This window comes from Camelina sativa, chromosome 4, assembly GCF_030686135.1.
Source record: "Camelina sativa cultivar CO46 ecotype springtype chromosome 4, ASM3068613v1".
In the NCBI taxonomy this organism is placed as follows: domain Eukaryota; kingdom Viridiplantae; phylum Streptophyta; class Magnoliopsida; order Brassicales; family Brassicaceae; genus Camelina; species Camelina sativa.
The window spans coordinates 25,255,363-25,275,589 of NC_141883.1; the positions used below are offsets into that span (position 1 = coordinate 25,255,363).

Genomic DNA, 20,227 nt, shown 5'->3' on the forward strand with positions numbered 1-20,227 from the left:
GGACAGGTAAATCCCATTGACGTGATTAAATTTATAGCACCCTCGCGAGTTGACCACAACAATTTCACATATCTTGCTACCGCAACCGGCATGCACTGGATCTCTAACTGTAAGTACTGCACCTAAGAAAACAAAAAACATATAAAAATATATAGTCAATTCCTAATTCGGATAATATAATATGCGCTAAACATAAATTAAATAAATCAAAGATATATAAGTTTAGAGGAACAATCTACACGATCAAATCACTAGCTAACAAAGATCTAGCTAGAGGGAGAGAGAAAACCTCATGACAGCTATCCTTAGAAAGATTGTCGCTCATGCCACAGTCTACGCTATTTGAAAGCAAATAAACTATATTCTTCACAATGGGCAAATAATTCCACAGTCTATTATATATCTTCAAAACTATAGACCGGGAGATCATCCACTCAATCAGCGCAAGGAGACATCAGACAAAGTTCAAATTACTAATGTGTCTCTAGATCAGATAAAAAATTCTAACCATCGACAAAGCTGTTTCCTTCCCTTTTTTTTTTTATCATTTATTCCTAAGCAACCAGATATTTTGGTAATCAATATGGTAAATCTAAACTCTTTTCATTTTATGTGATATTTACTCGCTTAGCCATTCCCAAACTCCAAATTGAAACTGTATTTCAAGAAACTACTATTTTCTAAATAAACGGATTATTTGAGCATAACCCTTTCGTATCAAAGTCTCATAGACAACAAAACCGAAAGTAGAAGTCATCTTTTGTGATAAATATGTTTATCAAATTAACTAAAAAAATGAATAAAATATTTTTATTCTTTTTTTTTTTGTCCTATGATCGCTGCTCGCTCAAATCTGAGAACTTGACATCTAGATTTTTTTGGTGGAGAATGGCTCAATCAGTTCGGTTATGCTGTCAGTCGGTGCTAGGTTTGTGTAGTTTTTTTTAAGAACAAACTTAATTTTGATGGTTTTTAAGAACCAAAAGGCTCATGTAGGAAAACTTGAAGATAACAAATAGAGGATAGAATAATGCGACAACTCTGTATACATAGATAAATATTATCTAATGAATCATTTTCAAAACAGTGTTTGACAACTTTGGCAATTATTAAAAATTGTGCAAGTAATTTTAAATTACCAAATGAAAATTTTAAGTGCAACTAAAAAAACCATATAAGATCGGCGAGGCAAGAGGGTATTTGGTAGTTCCCACTGAGTTTTTCACTAAACCACGACATGTAAATCTAAACACTAAATTGAATTTTACGAAACTGAATTTTGTTATTCGTTTCTGAGTTTTTGAGTTGTTAATTGACGAATTGATTACGATTGGATCGTGAATCGGAAGATCTAGATTTTTTTTTGTGAACTCGAATCTAATTAGGTTCTTTCATTTAGGGAAAAGAGGATAAAATTTAGTGAATATAAATGATCCAAATTTTGTATTTGTATTTGGATTTTGTCAAGTGGATGTGAATTTGTATTTGTGATCTATGGAAGTTTAGAGATGATCGTGATGCTTTCTTGTTTTCTTGTTGTTTACTCTATCAAGCTACTTTTTTTTATAATGAAACTAGAATAGAGTCTTGTGGTTTCTAGAAAAGAAAAAGACAACGTTTAATAAGCATTTATCCTTCTCACATGAACATAATTTGTGTAGTTTTATCCTTCTTTATTTTATGAATGTTTTTCAAAAAACCTTTAGGATTGTGTTCAAAAGATAATAGTCAAGATTCATGACATTCGGCATTTAGAATGTCATATACACCAAGTATGAATGCATAAAGTAAATCAATAACTATAGTGCATAAATTAAAACTCATTGTTGCTTGATGAAATAACTTATATATAACAATGTGGTTGGGATATATAAGTGCATAAAGTAAATCAAAAACTAAAATAATGAAGTTAATAATCCGTAAATTCTATGGCATAGAACCAAAACATAGTTTCTATACTAGACATGTGAAAATGTGCATGTGTTGTTGAGTTATTAAGTTTTAGTAAAATAGGTACCGAACACTTAATCTAATTGATTGTATATTGGCGCCATGAATATAGAATTTTGACTTGCACACACGCCAAACGATCTTGTAAGGACATGGGATCTCTTTCTTTAAGTAAACAAAGAAAAGCATACATGAGAATGATTTCTAGATTTTTTTTATTTTATTTTGTGCGTGGGGCACGTGGCCAATACTTCTTCGTAGTACACATAAGCCAATAGTGTCTTTAGTTTGGTTGGCAAATCAGCATTGTATTGGATTTCAAGGTCTCCTGTTCGAGTGATATACATATATTTGTTCGTTTTATCCTATCTCAATCAGTTTAACATATGATTGATGTCTTATAATTTTAAGCACTTTAGCACATGTTCCTTTTTATTCTTTTTACTAGTCGGTGCATTTTTCTTATTTATTTTTTTCTGAAATAAAATTATATACTTTCAGTTCTATTTTGCCTTCTATATCTAGTTTAAATTTTAAAAATTTAATTCATATTTTAATCTGTTTTATAAATATATGTTGAGAATCAAGTCTTTTAAACAAGCGCCGAGCTACTGGCTAACTGACGATTAAAGATTCAATATCTATAATAGTCATTTTGTTTGTTTCGTGCTGTGAAAAAACAAAAAAAAAATTGTATGATCGCATTCAAAATTGAAAATTCCAAACAAATACGTATCTATATAATAACTTAAGAAACCATCATACCGATATAATTCAAAAAAAAAAAACCCAAGATGAGTGATAATACTAGTTGCCTCATCCATCCAAGATGAGTGATAATACTAGTTGCCTCATCCATCCAAGATGAGTGATAATACTAGTTGCCTCATCCATCCAAGATGAGTGAGTGTGGTATTATTACTACTTAGGCTTGGTCTTCAACCTCGGTGGCGATCTTGCTGCTAGGTAGAGACTTATCAGCCAAGAGATCACTGTAATCCTGGTATGGTGACTTAACGAATCTCGTCTCTTTCCAGAATTCTGGTGTTAGGAATCCGTAAGTCCTCTGCAGACAATCAAATGTTGCCTGAAACAAATCAACACAACATATATTGACTACATTAGTAATCAGAGAGAATTTAGCATAATCAAAGATCATTCAAAATTCAAGCAACAATGAGAACAATACTAACACACAACAAACCATCTTTAAATACAACCAATGTTCATTACAACAGTAATTACAGCAATCTCAAATCCTCAAATCATCACGAAATTGGTAATGAGTAGTCAGCTAAGTTCATCAAACAAAACAGCCATTGTTGATAACATTGTAACTTGGATAAAAGGAAGAGAGAGAGAGTACAGACCTTAACGAAGTTTCCTAGAGTTTTGGTGGATCCTCTAGAAGAAGTGAAGACATCATCAATCCCAGCAAACTGAAGAACCTTCTTAGGAACCCTAGCCGCCACGATACCAGAACCTCTCGGAGCTGGAACCATACGTACGGTAACAGATCCACATTTCCCGGTCACCTTACACGGCACAGTGTGTGGCTTCCCGATCTTGTTACCCCAGTAACCTCTTCGGATCGGAATCACAGACAATTTCGCCAGAATAATCGCGCCTCTGATCGCCGTCGCGACTTCCTTGGAGCATTTCACTCCTAAACCGACGTGACCGTTACTATCTCCGACGACGACGAAGGCCTTGAACCTCGTTCTCTGACCGGCTCTGGTTTGCTTCTGAACCGGCATGATTTTCATCACTTCGTCTTTCAGTGAAGGACCGACGAGTAAATCAATGATCTGGTACTCCTTCACTGGGAGAGAGTGGAGGTAGATCTGCTCAAGCTTCTGTATCTTACCACCTTTCACGAGACGACCGAGCTTCGTCACCGGCACCCACTTCTCTTCCTCCGGGGCACGACCTCCACGCCGGCCACCACGGCCTCTCGGACCGCCTCTTCCACCACCGCGACCGCCGAATCCACGTGCGAAACCGCCGCGATCACCACCACGTTGTTCGACACCACCCTCACCACCGCGTTCCACCATTGTCAATGCGCTCGATTGATTTTGCTTAGAAGAGCTAGAGAGATTTGGTGTTGTGTGGTGCAGTGTTGCTCTCGAGAAACGGCGGCAAAAAAAGTTAAGATTATAAGTGGAGACGAAGAAGAGAGAATTAGGGTTTCTAGTATAATGGAGCTAATTTCGGTTTATAGGCCCAATAATAAAAGTCAGGCCCAATATATGGTTCGTGGAATGGACTGTTTTTTTCTTTCTCACTTCTCAGACCATGTGCATCCGTGTAGTTTGGGGCCGTCCTCCGTTATTTTTCGTTTTAAAATAAATAAAAAAAGGCCCAGTTCAGAAGAAACGTATTTTTATTTGGGACGTTTTTCGTCCGTCCGTGGTATGTTCTGATTGGTTGAAGATTTTCTCTAGGGTTAAAACAAAAGAATTTTTCGAGACAAATTTCTAGACTTCTCTCTTCTATTTCGACGACGACGGTTTTGTGTCGATTTTCTCTCCCGCCGACGATCTGATCCGATCTTCTCTCCCAGCGACGAATTCCCATAGCTGATCTTCTCTCCCGAAGTTCTCGACGAATTACGGTAGCTGATCCTCTCTCCCGAAGCCCATCCGATCTTCTCTCCCGAAGATCTCGACGAATTCCCGATTTCAAGCCGACGAGTTCATCAAACCAATGCTCATACTAAAAATAAGAACATTTCAAAATAATACTATTATAATTGGGGACCAAAAAGAAAGGACACCAATGCCCATGCTCTTAGTTACTGCAGTTTCTTGATTTTCTTTATAAATAAAAGAGTTTTTTTTTGTAGTGTCAAGTTACTGAATAACATTATTGAGCTGAGCCTGACACACTGATATATTTAAAAAAAAAAAAATGAGAAGATGGAGAGAGATAGAACAAGATGAACAAACCCCACCATTGATATCACCTGCCAAAACTCAACAGACATATAAAAAGACAAGACCACATAAAAAAATCTAAAATTGGTTACTAGTGAGTTCGTCGATATAAATAAATCTATACAGTCACATTTAATTTGAAAGAATAAATAATGGTTATTTGAGTCAAACAGGACTCAATAGGCAGAGTAGAAGTGGCAGAGAGAGGAGGTGGTCATTGAAGGTGTGATGGGGACAACAAATCAAACACCTCTTCGTTTTAACCAATTATGCATGTGGCTTTGGTTATTTACACACACTGAGGACAAATTGGAATATGTAATTTTTCAAATCTAATATACTACTCCTACGTTATAATTATTTTAACTTTAATAGTTTACTTATTTCATTATTATTATTCTTATTGAAGTGAGTATTGTGGGTTTGTTAGAGCATGCGATCAGGCAGTTGAACAAATTGCTTATATGCAGATCGTATTGTTTTGAATAAGGTTTGTTGTTATATCTTCTTCTATTCTAAGAGCATGGGCATTGGTGTTCCATGATTTTTGGTCCCCCAATTTTAATATTATTATTTAGAAAGTTTCTTATTTTTATGTTGAGCATTGGTGTTTATGGAACGATCAAGAAGATGACGGAACTCTTCGTCGAGAAGAGAGACAGCACGGTGCTGAACCGAATTCGCCCGGTTTAACCAAGAAGAAACCGGAGTTGAATCTAATTTAAGCTCTCTCAATCTCATAACCGATTTTGAAATCCGGTTAACGGCGTCGATGAATACAGAGTCCTCTGTTTCGTCTCGTCCAAGCCCAGAAGATTCCATCTTTGACACCAATGAATCCACCGTCTCCGGGAATGGTTCCACCGCCGGTGGAATCTCCTGTAAAGGATCATTCTTCTCGGTAGAAAGGGATTGGATGAAATCGTCGACGGCTTCCATCATCTGAACAAGGCTCACCTCGGAGGTTTCCGATTCCGGCGTCGATGAATGAAGTTTTTGTTCCGATTCATCGGAATGTTTTTTGTGATCGTGATCGTGATCTTCAGATTTGTGAACATGTGTTTTCGATGATTACTACCCAAAAACTATAAAAGTGGAGACGGAGAGGAGAGAATTAGGGTTTCTTGTAAACTGCAGCTAATTTAAGTTTATGGGCCCAGTAATAAAAGTCAGGCCCAATATATGTTCGTGGAATGGACTGTTTTATTCTTTTTTGTTATAAACGACTTGATGGATGGACTCCATAACCAAGCCCATACACGGCCCGTACATGGCCCATGTCCGTTCAAGCTAATAAGGCCTATTCGGCCACCTCCTTTAATCTTGGTCGGTTTAGGATTCTTAATGTAATTGGGCTATGCCCTTGACTATATATATGTAACCTCGAGTTTGATCAATGAATAAGACAAGAGAATTACTTCATTCGATTCTCTAGTTTACAACACGTTATCAGCACGATTGCCCTAAAAATCTAGCTGAGTAAAAACCCTATAAACCCTAACCGCCGCCGTTCATCCTCCTTTTCCATCAAAACCCTAAACCGTCGTCTTCCTCCTCTTTGTTCGAAACTAATTCCTATTCACGAGCAAACTTGTGCTCGTGACCAAGTTCTATCCAAAACCAGTTCGAGGTTCCTTCGTGGTTTGCGGTTCCGGGGTGAGTGCAGTACGTGAGCGGTACAAGGAGCGGTTTGAGATCTGTTCGTGGGAAAGCTGTTTGCGGTTCTATTCGTGGTTTGTGGTTCGTGATCAAGTGATATCTGAGGTCTTTAGCTCCCAGATCAAAACCGGTCAGACCTCTTTAGGTGTTAAGGTAAAAATCGAAACTTATGAACCATATAATCGAACTTGAACCTAAAACTATCAAACCTTAAAACTTACAAGTACACAATCAAACAAACATGTTCTTAAGTTCTCAAATCCCTAAACTATAAAACTTTAAAATCAGATGTTTAGGATTGTTAGATTGATTGTGAATTGCACCAAAACTATGTCAAGTTTAAAATCCGGTTGATTGCTTATTGTTGTTGGACTGTTTGTTGCATAAGAACCCTAGAACCAAAACTGTTAAATTCAAATATTAATCTGGTTGTTCTAGGATATTTAAAATCTGAAATTGCATGCATCCTTGAAATTGAATTGATTTTGCATAGGGTATTATTAATCGAATTTGGTACAAATTGTTCTTGTAAAATTTCGGCTGCATGAACCATTAATTCAAACACATAGACTTGTTCTAGGTTGTTAAAATTATTAGGATAACTTCCAAATAAAATTTAGTAATTATCTAAAGCCTAGAACAATATTTACTAAAATCCTAATTAGAAAAAGGAAAACTTAAGAAAAGGAAATTATATCTAATAAAAAGGAAATTGTTGCATGTAAGTTTTCTATCTAGGATTGTTTGTTTTTCCATGCATACTAAAACCGAAAATTATAAGTAAGGGCAAGGCATGGTTCGGTCTTAAATACCGCATGACCTGAGTTTAAATTTAATGGCATGGTTCGGTCTTAAATACCGCATTACCTATTGATTGATTGCATGGTTCGGTCTCAAATACCGCATGCTAATGTTCGGTTGTCTATTTTCTGTTTTATGCAGATGGCAAGGTTGAACAACCTAGACTATGCTGCTTTGAATGCTTCTGGAGACAACTATCTGCAATGGGCATTGGACACTAAGATCATGCTAAAGTCAAAGGACTTATTTGAATGCATTGAGGAAGTTTTTGAACCATCAGATAAGCAAAATTACAAGGCCATTATGCATATGCGCCATCACCTTGCTGAGAGTCTCAAGAATCAGTACCTCACTATAGAAAATCCTCTTGACCTTTGGACAGAGCTTAAACGCAGATACGGACACCAACAAACGGTGCTCCTCCCAAAGGCTCAATTCGATTGGAAAAACCTAAGGATCCAGGACTACAAACCCGTGGATGAGTATAACTCATAGCTTTTTAGGATTGTCTCACTCCTTAGGTTGTGTGGTACTGAAGTGACAGAGAAAGAGTTACTTGAGAAGACTTTATCTACTTTTAGCACTCACAACATTTTACTTCAGCAACAGTACCGTGAAAAAGGTTTCAAAACCTATGGGGAACTAATCTCATGTTTGCTACTAGCTGAGCAGAACAATGAGCTGTTGTTGATGAATAGTGCTATGAGACCTCCCGGTACAGCCCCATTACCGGAAGCACACAAGGTAGATATGGCAAAGCAAAATGAGCCTAAGGAGCCTAAAGAGCCCAAGGAGACCAACTACGTCCACAGAGAAAGACACTATAGCCGTGGCCGTGGTGGCAGAGGACGTGGTGGTCGTGGAGGCCAGGCAAGTCGTTTTGATGGTTATGGCCGTGGTGGCCGTGGCCGCGGTGGTAGGGGCCGTGGGTGCCTTAAACCGCAAAACAAGGCTAAATCGGTTTGTCACCGATGTGGTATGTCCAACCATTGGGCCAAGAACTGCAGAACGCCCAAACACCTCATTGATGCATATCAAGAGATGTTGAAGAAGAACCCAGAAGCCAACTATGTGCATCTCAATGGTGAAGATGACTTCGACCATGAGAATGATGATTCACTAGACTATGAGACTTCCGATTGTCTTAAAGAAGATAACTAGTTTTATCTTATGGCCTTGATTTAATTTCTAAGCTTTTATGCTTTATTTCGGTTTATGTATTGGATAATTATTTTTGGTTTAAATTCAATGATTTTATTTAAATATTTCTTTGCTTGTTTTATTAAAGTTTAAAACAAAAAAAAATTATTGTCATTATAGAAATGGCCGAGGATATGAGTGTACTTGTGGTGGACAGTGGATCCAGCCACACAATATTGAAGGATAAAAGATATTTCATAAACCTCATAATGAAAAGTGCCAATGTTAGTACAATTGCGGGTATAGCAAGTTTAATAGAAGTCTACGGCCAGGCTCACATATTATTGCCTAATGGCACACATATTGAATTAAGTGATGCCTTGTACTCACCCAGCTCTAAGAGAAGTTTATTGAGCTTTAAAGACATTCGGTTGAATGGTTATCATATTGAAACAAAGGGTGAAGGAAGCAAAGAATTTCTATACATTACTGAAATTGTGAAAGGCCATAAGAAGGTCCTAGAGACTATACCTGCACTAGCCCTGGTTTATATCATGCTAAGATTAACATGATAGAAGCTAACTTGGCAAAGCACAAAATGTTCAATGAACAGTTCACTCTATGGCATGACCGGCTTGGCCATCCGGGAATGAACATGATGCGTAAACTAATTAATAGTTCGAATGGGCACACTCTTAAAGAGAGAAAAGTTATCCCTAAAAATCTCACGTGTGTAGCATGTGCACAAGGGAAACTTATTATACGGCCATCACCAGCCAAAGTCCATAAAGAGACTTTAAACTTTCTGGAAAGGATACAAGGTGATATATGTGGACCAATACACCCACCATGTGGGACGTTTAGATACTTTATGGTTATGATCGATGCATCAACCAGATGGTCACACGTTTGCTTGTTATCCACAAGGAACCTAGCATTTGCTAGAATGTTAGCTCAAATTCTAAGATTAAGAGCACACTTTCCAGATTTTCCACTTAAGACTATACGTCTAGACAATGCTGGTGAATTTACATCCCAAGCGTTTAATGATTATTGTATGTCCATGGGGGTGAGTGTGGAACATCCTGTGGCACATGTCCATACACAAAACGGATTAGCTGAATCCTTCATTAAACGAATACAATTAATTGCTCGACCATTGCTAATGAGATCGAAGCTTCCTGTGTCGGCTTGGGGACACGCAGTTTTACATGCAGCAAAACTAATACGCATCAGGCCATCTAGTGAACATAAGTATTCACCATCCCAACTATTAACGGGTCATGAGCCAGACATATCCCATCTCAAAACATTCGGGTGTGCTGTTTATGTACCTATTGCTCCACCACAGAAAACTAAGATGGGACCTCAAAGGAGGATGGAAATATATGTTGGATATGAATCTCCCACCATTCTAAAGTATCTTGAGCCAACTACAAGAGATTTATTTAAGGCCAGATACGCGGATTGTAAATTTGTTGAGTCCGAATTCCCTATGTTAGGTGGTGAGACTAGCAAGCTGGGCAAAGAATTAACATGGAATCAAACATCCTTAAATTGGCAAGATCCTCAGACTCTAGCATGTGATGCAGAGGTCCAGAAAATTATACATTTGCAAAAGCTAGCTATACAATTGCCAGATTCCTTTGCTGACCCAAAGAGAGTAACAAAATCGTACATACCAGCTTGCAATGCACCAGTACGTATTGATGTTCAGAAGGAACACAATAATCAAGTTGCTACAGAGTCTAAACCACGTTTGAAACGAGGTAGACCATTAGGTTCCAAAGATAAGAACCCTCGGAAATCTAAGAAAGGTGCAAATCAAACCGAGGTTAGGGAAAATGCAGAAAATACAGACATGGCCGCGGCAAATCCTAAGGTACCAAATAAGGTTTGGGACGCTGAACCTCAAGGACCTGAAGGTATTGATAATAATGAGATCTCAGTTAATTATATCATGTCTGGAATACAATGGAACCGTAAAGATGTCGACATCGATGAAATATTTGCATATAAGGTAGCACTTGAGATAAATGAGGATCATGAACCCACATCTATATTAGAGTGCACTCGAAGTAAATATTGGCTAAAATGGAAAGAAGCCATTGATGTGGAGTTAAACTCTTTAAAGAAGAGAAGTGTGTTTGGTCCGATCTTAAGGATAACACCTAAAATAAAACCAGTTGGACATAAGTGGGTCTTTGTAAGAAAGAGAAATGAGAAGAATGAAATCGTGAGATACAAGGCACGGCTTGTAGCACAAGGATTCTCTCAAAGACCAGGAATAGACTATGAGGAGACATACTCCCCTGTGATGGATGCAACAACATTTAGGTACTTAATAAGTCTGGCTACATGAGAAAAACTGGATTTGCGGTTAATGGATGTTGTAACCGCATACTTATATGGTCCACTGGATAATGAAATTTATATGAGATTACCAGAGGGTTTTGAGCTCAAAGATAAGCATAGTTCTCGAGAACAGTACTGCATAAGGCTGGACAAATCCCTTTATGGACTGAAACAAAGTGGTCGAATGTGGTATAATCGATTAAGTGAGTATTTAGCTAAAGAAGGCTATAAGAATGACCCAATCAGTCCATGTATATTTATAAAGAAGTTTGCAAACAAAGGGTTTGTAATAATAGCAGTTTATGTGGATGATTTAAACATCCTTGGGACCCTTGGTGAAATTGCCCAAACAGTAAAATATCTCAAGAAAGAATTTGAAATGAAAGACCTAGGCAAGACAAAATTCTGTTTGGGATTACAGCTTGAGTACATTGGTGATGGAATCCTTGTGCATCAAATGGCATATACAGAAAAGGTACTCAAGAGGTTTAATATGGACCAATCTCACCCATTGACCAGCCCAATGGTTGTGAGGAGCTTAGACTTGGATAAAGATCCATTTGGTCCAAAGAAGGCCGATGAAGAAGTTCTCGGACCTGAAGTGTCATACCTCAGTGCTATAGGAGCGTTAATGTTCTTGGCTAGCCATACTAGACCGGACATATGTTTTGCCGTGAACCTCCTAGCAAGATTTAGTTCTTGTCCGATTAAAAGGCACTGGAACGGTGTTAAACATGTTCTGCGTTACCTACAAGGAACGACAGACTTTGGTTTATTTTATACTAACTATAACAGAGATGATTTAGTTGGTTTTGCTGATGCAGGTTACTTATCGGATCCGCACAACTCTAGGTCTCAAACCGGGTACGTATTCACACACGATGGTACGGCGATCTCGTGGCGTTCCATGAAGCAAAGTATTGTTGCCACCTCGTCCAACCATGCAGAGATCCTAGCAATTCATGAAGCCGGACGAGAGAGTGTGTGGTTAAGGTCGATGACCTAACACATAAGAGCAAATTGCGGTATGGTCGCGGACAAGGAGCCAACCGTAGTCTATGAAGATAATACGGCCTGCATCGCACAGCTCAAGGAAGGTTACATCAAGGGAGATCGGACAAAGCACATCCTACCCAAGTTCTTCTTCACACACGAACTGCAAAAGGCCGGAGAAGTTTGAGTGGTGCAAGTTCAATCATGCGACAATTCGGCCGATCTCTTCACTAAGGCATTACCGACAACAACATTCAAGAAGCTCATGTACCAGATTGGAATGCGGAGGCTTAAGGACTTAGAGTGATGCTTGGAACAGGGGGAGCAATGCGTGCTGTACTCTTTTTCCTTCACCATAGTTTTGTCCCATTGGGTTTTCCTGGTAAGGTTTTAATGAGGCAGCACCCCCTAGCGTATTGCATCGATCCCTTAGCATCGGCATGGTTATGTCATCCAAGGGGGAGTGTTATAAACCACTTGATGGATGGACTCCATAACCAAGCCCATACAAGGCTCGTACATGGTCCGTGTCCGTCCAAGCCAATAAGGCCTATTCGGCCACCTCATTTAGTCTTGGTCGGTTTAGGATTCCTAATGTAATTGGGCTTTGCCTTTGACTATATATATGTAACCTCGAGTTTGATCAATGAATAAGACAAGAGAATTACTTCATTCGATTCTCTAGTTTACAACATTTTTATGTTACCGCTAGTTTTTGATTTTCTTTTATTTGTGTATTTTGACTTACTGAATAACATTATTGAGCTGAGCCTGACACACTGATATGTTAAAAAATATATAACAATAATAAGAAGATGCAGAGAGAGAGATAGAATACTGTTTGTTCAACGTTTTCTAATTTTTTTCTAAAAACATGAGAGGAAAGCAAGATGAGAACAATGGAGCTGAGTCTAAATTATCTACTGCGGTAGAGTCCACGTAGGATTCTTTTAGTCTGCATCTGAAAATTATCAACGGTGTATATTTGATCTCAAAAACGATGGACGGTGTATATTATCTATGTTAATACTAATACAGATCCAACGGCGATAGCGCAGCATCATTAAAACTTGGCTGGTCTTTGATACTACTTCCAATATATAGGATGTTTAAGGTAATGTACATATATTAAGATAGTTTATTTTTCTTTTAAAAAGTATCATATATATTTAAATTAAAAAAGATCCAACCAATCATAAAGAATACTGCATAAATAATGATTAGAGATAATTAAATCTATATTAAAATTTGCATGGAAAGTTACAAAACATCTTATATTTTGAAACAAAAAAAGAGAGCCCAAAACATTTTATACATTAAAACGGAGGAAGTATTAATGATGGTCCTCTAGCCGCCGTTGATATTTGTTAATTGTAGAAATTGTAGTGTAAGATGTACAAAAAAACCTTTATAAATTAATAATGTTGGGACCAAGACATTTTATTAATTTATAGTGATATTAATTTATCTATAAATTAATAATTATTCTTTTATATTGTAAATTAATAATTATTAATTTATAGGTATATTTTTAATTGTTTAATTTTTAAAAAATTAGAAATTGAGACAATTTTTTCAAAATAAGATTAGAATTTTAGATGTTGTAAATTTTATGGTATTAAAATTGAATTTGAAATAATTTAAAATTTCATTTGACAATGGATTACAAATATTATAGACAAATTCACTTATACACATGGCAAATATTCAAATTTATGAATAAGAATATCAATTATCGTATTTTAATAGTCTATCAAACTATCAAAATGTAAATGATGCATATTTAGAAGTTGAAAACTTTAAAAACTTTTAGTTGTTTTATGAAATATTATAGAATATTTTATAACATTATAATTTGAAGATAAAACATAACAATTGTTTTATAGATATGTGGTTTTAGAGAAATATATTTTACCATATGAGCATATATATATATATATATATATATATGTAAATTTACATGATTATTAATTTATGATATTATTGGGACCATATTTTACATAGGAATTTTAAAAAATATATTATCTTATTATCTTATTGAATTTTGTTATTTTTTACACGGTTCTGATTTGGGAATAACAAATTTTATTAATTTATAGTGTTTATTAATTTATAGAATATTAATATATAAAGGTTTTAGTGTAGTTTTGAAATCCAAAGCATAGTAGCTCAATATGAATATATATGCTAAATAAAATACATTTATAACTATCCCATCACGATAAATATGTATTCAAAGACTGTGTCTGTTGTTCAGCTTTAACGAAAGCATACGTAATCAAATTCCGAGTCAAAATAAAAATAAAAAATGACTAAATGGGTCATTTGTTGCTGAATTTAGCATTTAAACAGAAAATAAGAATTTAGTAGTACCAAAAACAAAATGCCCAAATTCAACAAAATATTATTTAGGAATCGAAGATGATGTTGACTCATAAAAGAAGAAGATTTACAGGTCTCACGTTTCATGCAAGGTGGAGAAAGGGGAATCTCATTTTAGACTAAAATTTTTTGAATTAACTCTAAAAATAAATGAGATATTTGACCAGAATATAAATGAGACATAAACTGAAAGTAGGAAGGTAATCGATATTTCCGTTTTAATTTTTTTAATGAATGCTTTTATTTCTTTCCAGTAGTTTATAAAGTTATGTGTAGAAAGTCTTCTCTTCCACCAGATGACACTATACTTACGACATCCACATATATACACCAGTTGTTAACCAATCAACGCTCAGAGTGGTTTTTATTTTATAGGTTAAACAGGCCAAGTGACAATATGATCACAAGGCTTTTGAAGGCATCAGCAACGACTGGTTTATATTTGGATGTCATAAGTGTTGAAATTGGTGAGCAACATGTATTAAAATGGCTGCATGTTCAAACCCTCATAGCTTGATAGAAAGCTCAAAGATCCCACTCTTGAAAATATTCGAGTTAGGTGATCGTTGATCTTTCTATCAAGCTATTAGGGTTTGAATATGTGAACAGCCTTGTGAGGATCCTTCCTAGCTAGCTGATCATTCATCCTGACTTCTTCGATTCGTCAAAGAAGAAGAAACTCAAAAGTTTGGTTATCATCAAAACCTGGTATATATACCCCTAAATCTTCAATCCCTAATCCTTCCTCTTGCTATAGGTACAGGATGGAGTGCATTATATATCTTGAAGAACTTGACTATGTTTTTGCGAGGGTTTGTTGGAACTTCAATCCACGTGACAAATATTTAATCAAAAGGTGGGTAATTTTTTTATTGTGATTGCATGATTTCCAATTGTACTTTCTTACAAGGAAACGTCGGATCACTGTGGGACTTGTTTTGATCGCATAACGCTCTGTTTTGGTTTGTGATATCAAAATGAGAATCCCTGAAACGACGCTGTTTCGGTATTTCTTCAATGACAATTACAAACTTTGGTTCTACAGTCAGTGGTTGAGTATATAATTTTGTAAAGAAGTGAATTATGAACCTGATAAAACAATGAAAAATTCTTTTTCACGTAAAACAGATTCATGTTCTTTCGAACCACCTATAAACAACCTTGAGAAATAAAGTAGGCCGGTTCTAGGACTTCCGCGGGACATTACATGAGGAAAGCCAAGATAAAGGAAATGGCATCTGACAAAGACAAAGTTTTATCACCATCCATAGAAATCCAAGACATTCTTGGTTTTAGTCTTTTAGAATGTTCCAACCTCTTTACGGATCGTTGAGAGGATGTACACAAAGAAAATCTCATTTTAGACTAATTTTTTTTTTAATTAACTCTAAAAATAAATGAGATATTTGACCAGAATAAATGAGACATAAACTGAAAATAGGAAGGCAAATCGATATTTCCGTTTTAAATTTTTTCTTTTTATTTCTTTCCAGTAGTATATAAAGTTATATGTAGAGAGCCTTCCCTTCCACCAGATGATAACACACTATGTCTCACTATTCGTACGACATCCACATATATACACCAGTTGTTAACCAATCAACGCCCGGAGTGGTTTCGATTGATATAGGTTAACATGCCAAGTGACTATATTAGCACAAGGCTTTTGAAGGCATCAATAGTGGCTTATATCTGGATGTCATAAGTGTCGAAATTGGTGAGCTACGTATATTTAAATGGCTGCATGTTCAAACCCTCATAGCTTGATAGAAAACTCAACGATCCCACTCTTGAAGATACTCAAGTTAGCTGATCAAACTATTAGGGTTTGAATATGTGAGCAGTCTTGTGAGGATCCTTCCTAGCTGATCTTTAATTCTGACTTCTTCTATTCGTCAAAGAAGAAGAAACTGATTAACAAGAGAAGGATATGATAAAAGGATTAACCAAGAGAAGGATATGATAAAAGCTTTGGATTTAGAGGTGTACAGGACTATAAAGTATTACTAGGTAATAACTCGTTGCACGGAGTGAATTTTTTGTTTGAGTTATTACATTTGTAAATATATTTATTTAGTAGAACATTTAAATTTATATTGGTTTGAATTCATCAAGTTTATGAAAGTTTCAAATAGTAATCGTTTAGCCATAAATTTTAGATTAACATAATGACGGATCTTGATAGAATGTGAACTGAATTAGGGATCATTATATATTTATCAAAATCTAGAACTATCAAATCAAATAAAAATCGCAAAAAACTAAAATTATATGAACCGAATAATTTAAATAAAATTGTTAACCCGGTTAAACTCGTCCGCTAAACCATCCTGCAACGGGTTTAAATATTTTGAGCCGCAAAATGTCTTTGCAACTGTCCCGCTTGAATTTGTGAAATCCACATGGATTACACATGCATTTCAATAAATCATTTTTGACATGTGCTCTCTAAAGAAATCCAATTGCTTTTTCTTTCTGTTGATAGCAAATATTACCAAGTAATCCCATTAACGTGATTAAATTTATAGCACCCTCGCGAGTTGACCACAACGATTTCACATATCTTGCTACCGCAACCGGCATGCACTGGATCTCTAACTGTAAGTACTGCACCTAGGAAAACAAAAAACATATAAAAATATATAGTCAATTCCTAATTCGGATGATATAATATGCGCTAAACAAAAATTAAAGAAATCAAGATATATAAGTTTAGAGGAACAATCTACACGATCAAATCACTAGCTAAGCTAGAGGGAGAGAGAAAACCTCATGACAGCTCAAAGCGGTTCCCAACCACCTCTTCTCCTTCTATCCTTAGAAAGATTGTCGCTCATGCCACAGTCTACGCTATTTGAAAGCAGAGAAACTATATTCTTCACAATGGCCAAATAATTCCACAGTCAATTATATATCTTCAAACCATAGTCCGGGAGATCATCAACTCAATCAGCGCAAGGAGACATCGGACAAAGTTCAAATAACTAATGTGTCTCTGGATCAGATAAAAAATTCTAAGTTTCATACCATCGAAAAAGCTGTTTCCTTCCTTGTTTTTATCATTTTTTCTAAGTAACCAGATATTTTGATTAAAAAAAAAACTGAACGGCCTGAATTGGAAATGCCACATGGGATGTTGAACCCTTTCGTATCAGCATAGTCAGAGTCTCATAGACAACAAAACCGAAGGTAGAAGTCATCTTTTGTGATAAATTATGTTTATCAAATTAACTAAAAAAATGAATAAATTATTTTGCCCTTTCTAAACCTAATGCAAATATTCGAAATTGTCATAGCCGTTGGGTCATAGCCGTTGCCGGACACAGATTCGATCGTAATTATTTGATTTATAGAATAAGGTAATTATTTATTAATGTGTGGGAACGATTACCCTTTTATGAAAAAAAAATACACTTCATTAAGAGATTAGCTAAACAAATTAAAAACTAAAAAGCTACCATTAACAAATATTCAATTTTGTTTTTCATAAGGGGACAATAGCTACCATGAGGCGGGACAGTGGCAGTAAGAATGGTGCGATAGAAGACAGTGGGCAAAACAACAAACATTAGAGGGTCATATTTTTGGTCAACTTATTATTCAAATATATTTTTGGTTAACTTGTTAGTAAAACATATTTTCTTTTTTTTTGTCATGTGATCGCTGCTCGCTCAAATCTGAGAACTTGAGCTTTAGATTTTTTGGTGAAGAATGGCTTAATCAGTTCGGTTATGCTGTCAGTCACCTATGGTGCTAAGTTTGTGTATATTTTTTTAAGAACAAACTTAATTTTGATGTATTTTTAAGAACCAAAAGGAAAACATGACGATAACAAGTAGAGGAGAGAATAATGCGACAACTCTATATACATAGATAAATATTATCTAATGAATCATTTTCATAATAGTGTTTGACAACTTTGGCAATTATTAAAAAATTTACCAAATTGAATTTTGTCATTGGTTTTTGAGTTTCTGAGTTGTTAATTGACGAATTGATTACGACTGGATCGTGTATCGAAGGATCTAGATTTTTTTCTTGTGAACTCGAATCTACTAACTTGTTTCTTGTATTTGGATTTTGTCAAATGGATGTGAATTTGTATTCGCGATCCATGGTGGTTTAGAGATGATGGTGATGCTTTCTTGTTTCTTGTTTACTGTATCAAACTAACTTTTTTTTTTAAATGAGACCGGAATCACTACAGATATTGGATAAAATAGCTTCGACATATATCATTCAAAATATTTGTAGCAAATTAGTTACTAATGAGTGACAAAAAATAAAATTAAAAATTTAGTAACAAAATTGAGGTAATTTATAATAATTAGTGACACCATTAGATACATAAAACGTTTGTGAGAAATAGCTACCGATAAGCAACCATATTTTTGTGACAATTATAATCACTATTTATGACCGTATATAATTTTGTATTACTTATTGTACTAATTAATTTTGAGGTAATTAGCTACGCTTAAGTAAGAACATTGTTGTATGAAATATACCCACTATTGTAACTTAATTTTTAATAACTAGTTACTAATTATTTTGTGGTAATTAGCTACAAATAAGTAACAATATATATGTAACAAAAATACTCATATTATAACAAAATTTGTAGTAATTAGTCTAATAATTCTCACAAATTAACGTAGAAATACTGATAGTGACCAAATTTTTTTTTAAAAAACAACTATGAAGAAAACTTGTATTTACACTACAAAAAAGGTGTAGTGATATTAGGATTAGAAGATTATTTATAATGAACTTCCATACTTGCATCGCTATGCAAACTGACTCAAATTCTTAACATCATTATTTTTTATATTTTGTGAAAATGACACTAAAAGTATATATGTGATTTTTGCCATATTGTAATATGTTAAAAGTATAAATGACTCAAATTAGTTACTTTTAATTAGCATTTATCCTTCTCAAATGCACATAATTTGTGTAGCTTTATCCTTCTTTATTTTATGAATGTTTTTCAAAAAACCTTTAGGATTGTGTACAAAAGATTAATAGTCAAGGTTTATGACATTCGGCATTTACAATGTCATATATACCAAGTATGAGTGCATAAAGTAAATCAATAACTATAGTGCATAAATTAAAACTCATTGTTGCTTGATGAAATAACTCATATATAACAATGTGGTTTGGATATATAACTCATAAATTATTTGTGTTTGTGATTGTGCTCCATGCAAAATATTTTTCTGCATCGGCCACTAACAATAGTTTACCCAAAATCTAACATGGATAGCAAAATCTAACATCGATTACAAAATTCAATTCCGTAAAGTTAAGTTTAGGATTTACATTTACCTGTAGTGGTTGAGCAAAGAACTCCGCCGGAACAACTACATACCCACCTGCGGTGCCGATATCTTTTAGCAAGTCTTGTTGCTTGTTCAGCAACTCTATCTCCCGCTTCTGATCTATAAGAGTCTTGGCGCCGTACGCAGCAGCAGGGATGATGAAGCCATTATTCATACCGGAGAAAATTTTGATTTAGATCGGAGAGAGAAGAAAGACGACGAAAAAAAAGAAAAAGAAAAAAAAAAGTGAAAGATTTTTTGACAAATCAGTTGACCCAACAAAAAAATGTTCACGTTAGCCCACTATATCGTTAGCATTGCCGATTCAAGTATTTCTTTTTTTTGGAAAAAAAAATTTTCTTGGGAGGGATTTCACAAATTTATGTATCTGTCAAATAACCATATTCATGGATCCATTGGTACGACAAGTTCGTACTCAGCCCCATGTTATTACTTTTGTAAACGATTCTACTCCCAGTTAACTACTTTGAGGCTTTGAGCTAATATATTACATTTGTTGTAACAAAAGAAAAAAAAAATCATATGCTACACAGATTTAATCTATAGCAGCTAATCAATCAAATCAAATATTACGAAAATATTACACTGCAATATTTATAATTATACATTTATACATATTAAAAAATTAGTAACCAATTTAATTCCGACGTTAAGAAAGAAAAA

At 35.2% G+C, this 20,227-nt stretch overlaps 1 protein-coding gene and 1 pseudogene across 3 annotated transcripts; one reads left to right on the forward strand and one right to left on the reverse strand.

The window, feature by feature from the left end:
- Positions 1-2,634: 2,634 nt before the first annotated feature.
- On the reverse strand, positions 2,635-4,151 carry LOC104781656 (uncharacterized). 3 transcript variants are annotated; one of them, XM_087510677.1, is made up of 3 exons: positions 3,321-4,116; positions 2,829-3,037; positions 2,635-2,757 (listed from the first exon to the last, which is right to left on the reverse strand). In XM_087510677.1, the coding sequence occupies exons 1-2, from the start codon at positions 4,005-4,007 to the stop codon at positions 2,876-2,878; spliced, it is 849 nt and encodes a 282-aa protein (XP_087366803.1). In that variant the 5' UTR covers positions 4,008-4,116; the 3' UTR covers positions 2,635-2,757; positions 2,829-2,875. The 3 variants fall into 3 exon arrangements, with proteins under 3 accessions (XP_087366803.1, XP_087366804.1, XP_010504677.1); XM_087510678.1 differs by having other exon boundaries at positions 2,635-2,765; positions 2,836-3,037; positions 3,321-4,114; XM_010506375.3 differs by having other exon boundaries at positions 2,635-3,037; positions 3,321-4,151.
- A 3,339-nt stretch (positions 4,152-7,490) lies between these two features.
- On the forward strand, positions 7,491-8,510 carry LOC147946180 (uncharacterized; annotated as a pseudogene).
- Positions 8,511-20,227: the final 11,717 nt, after the last annotated feature.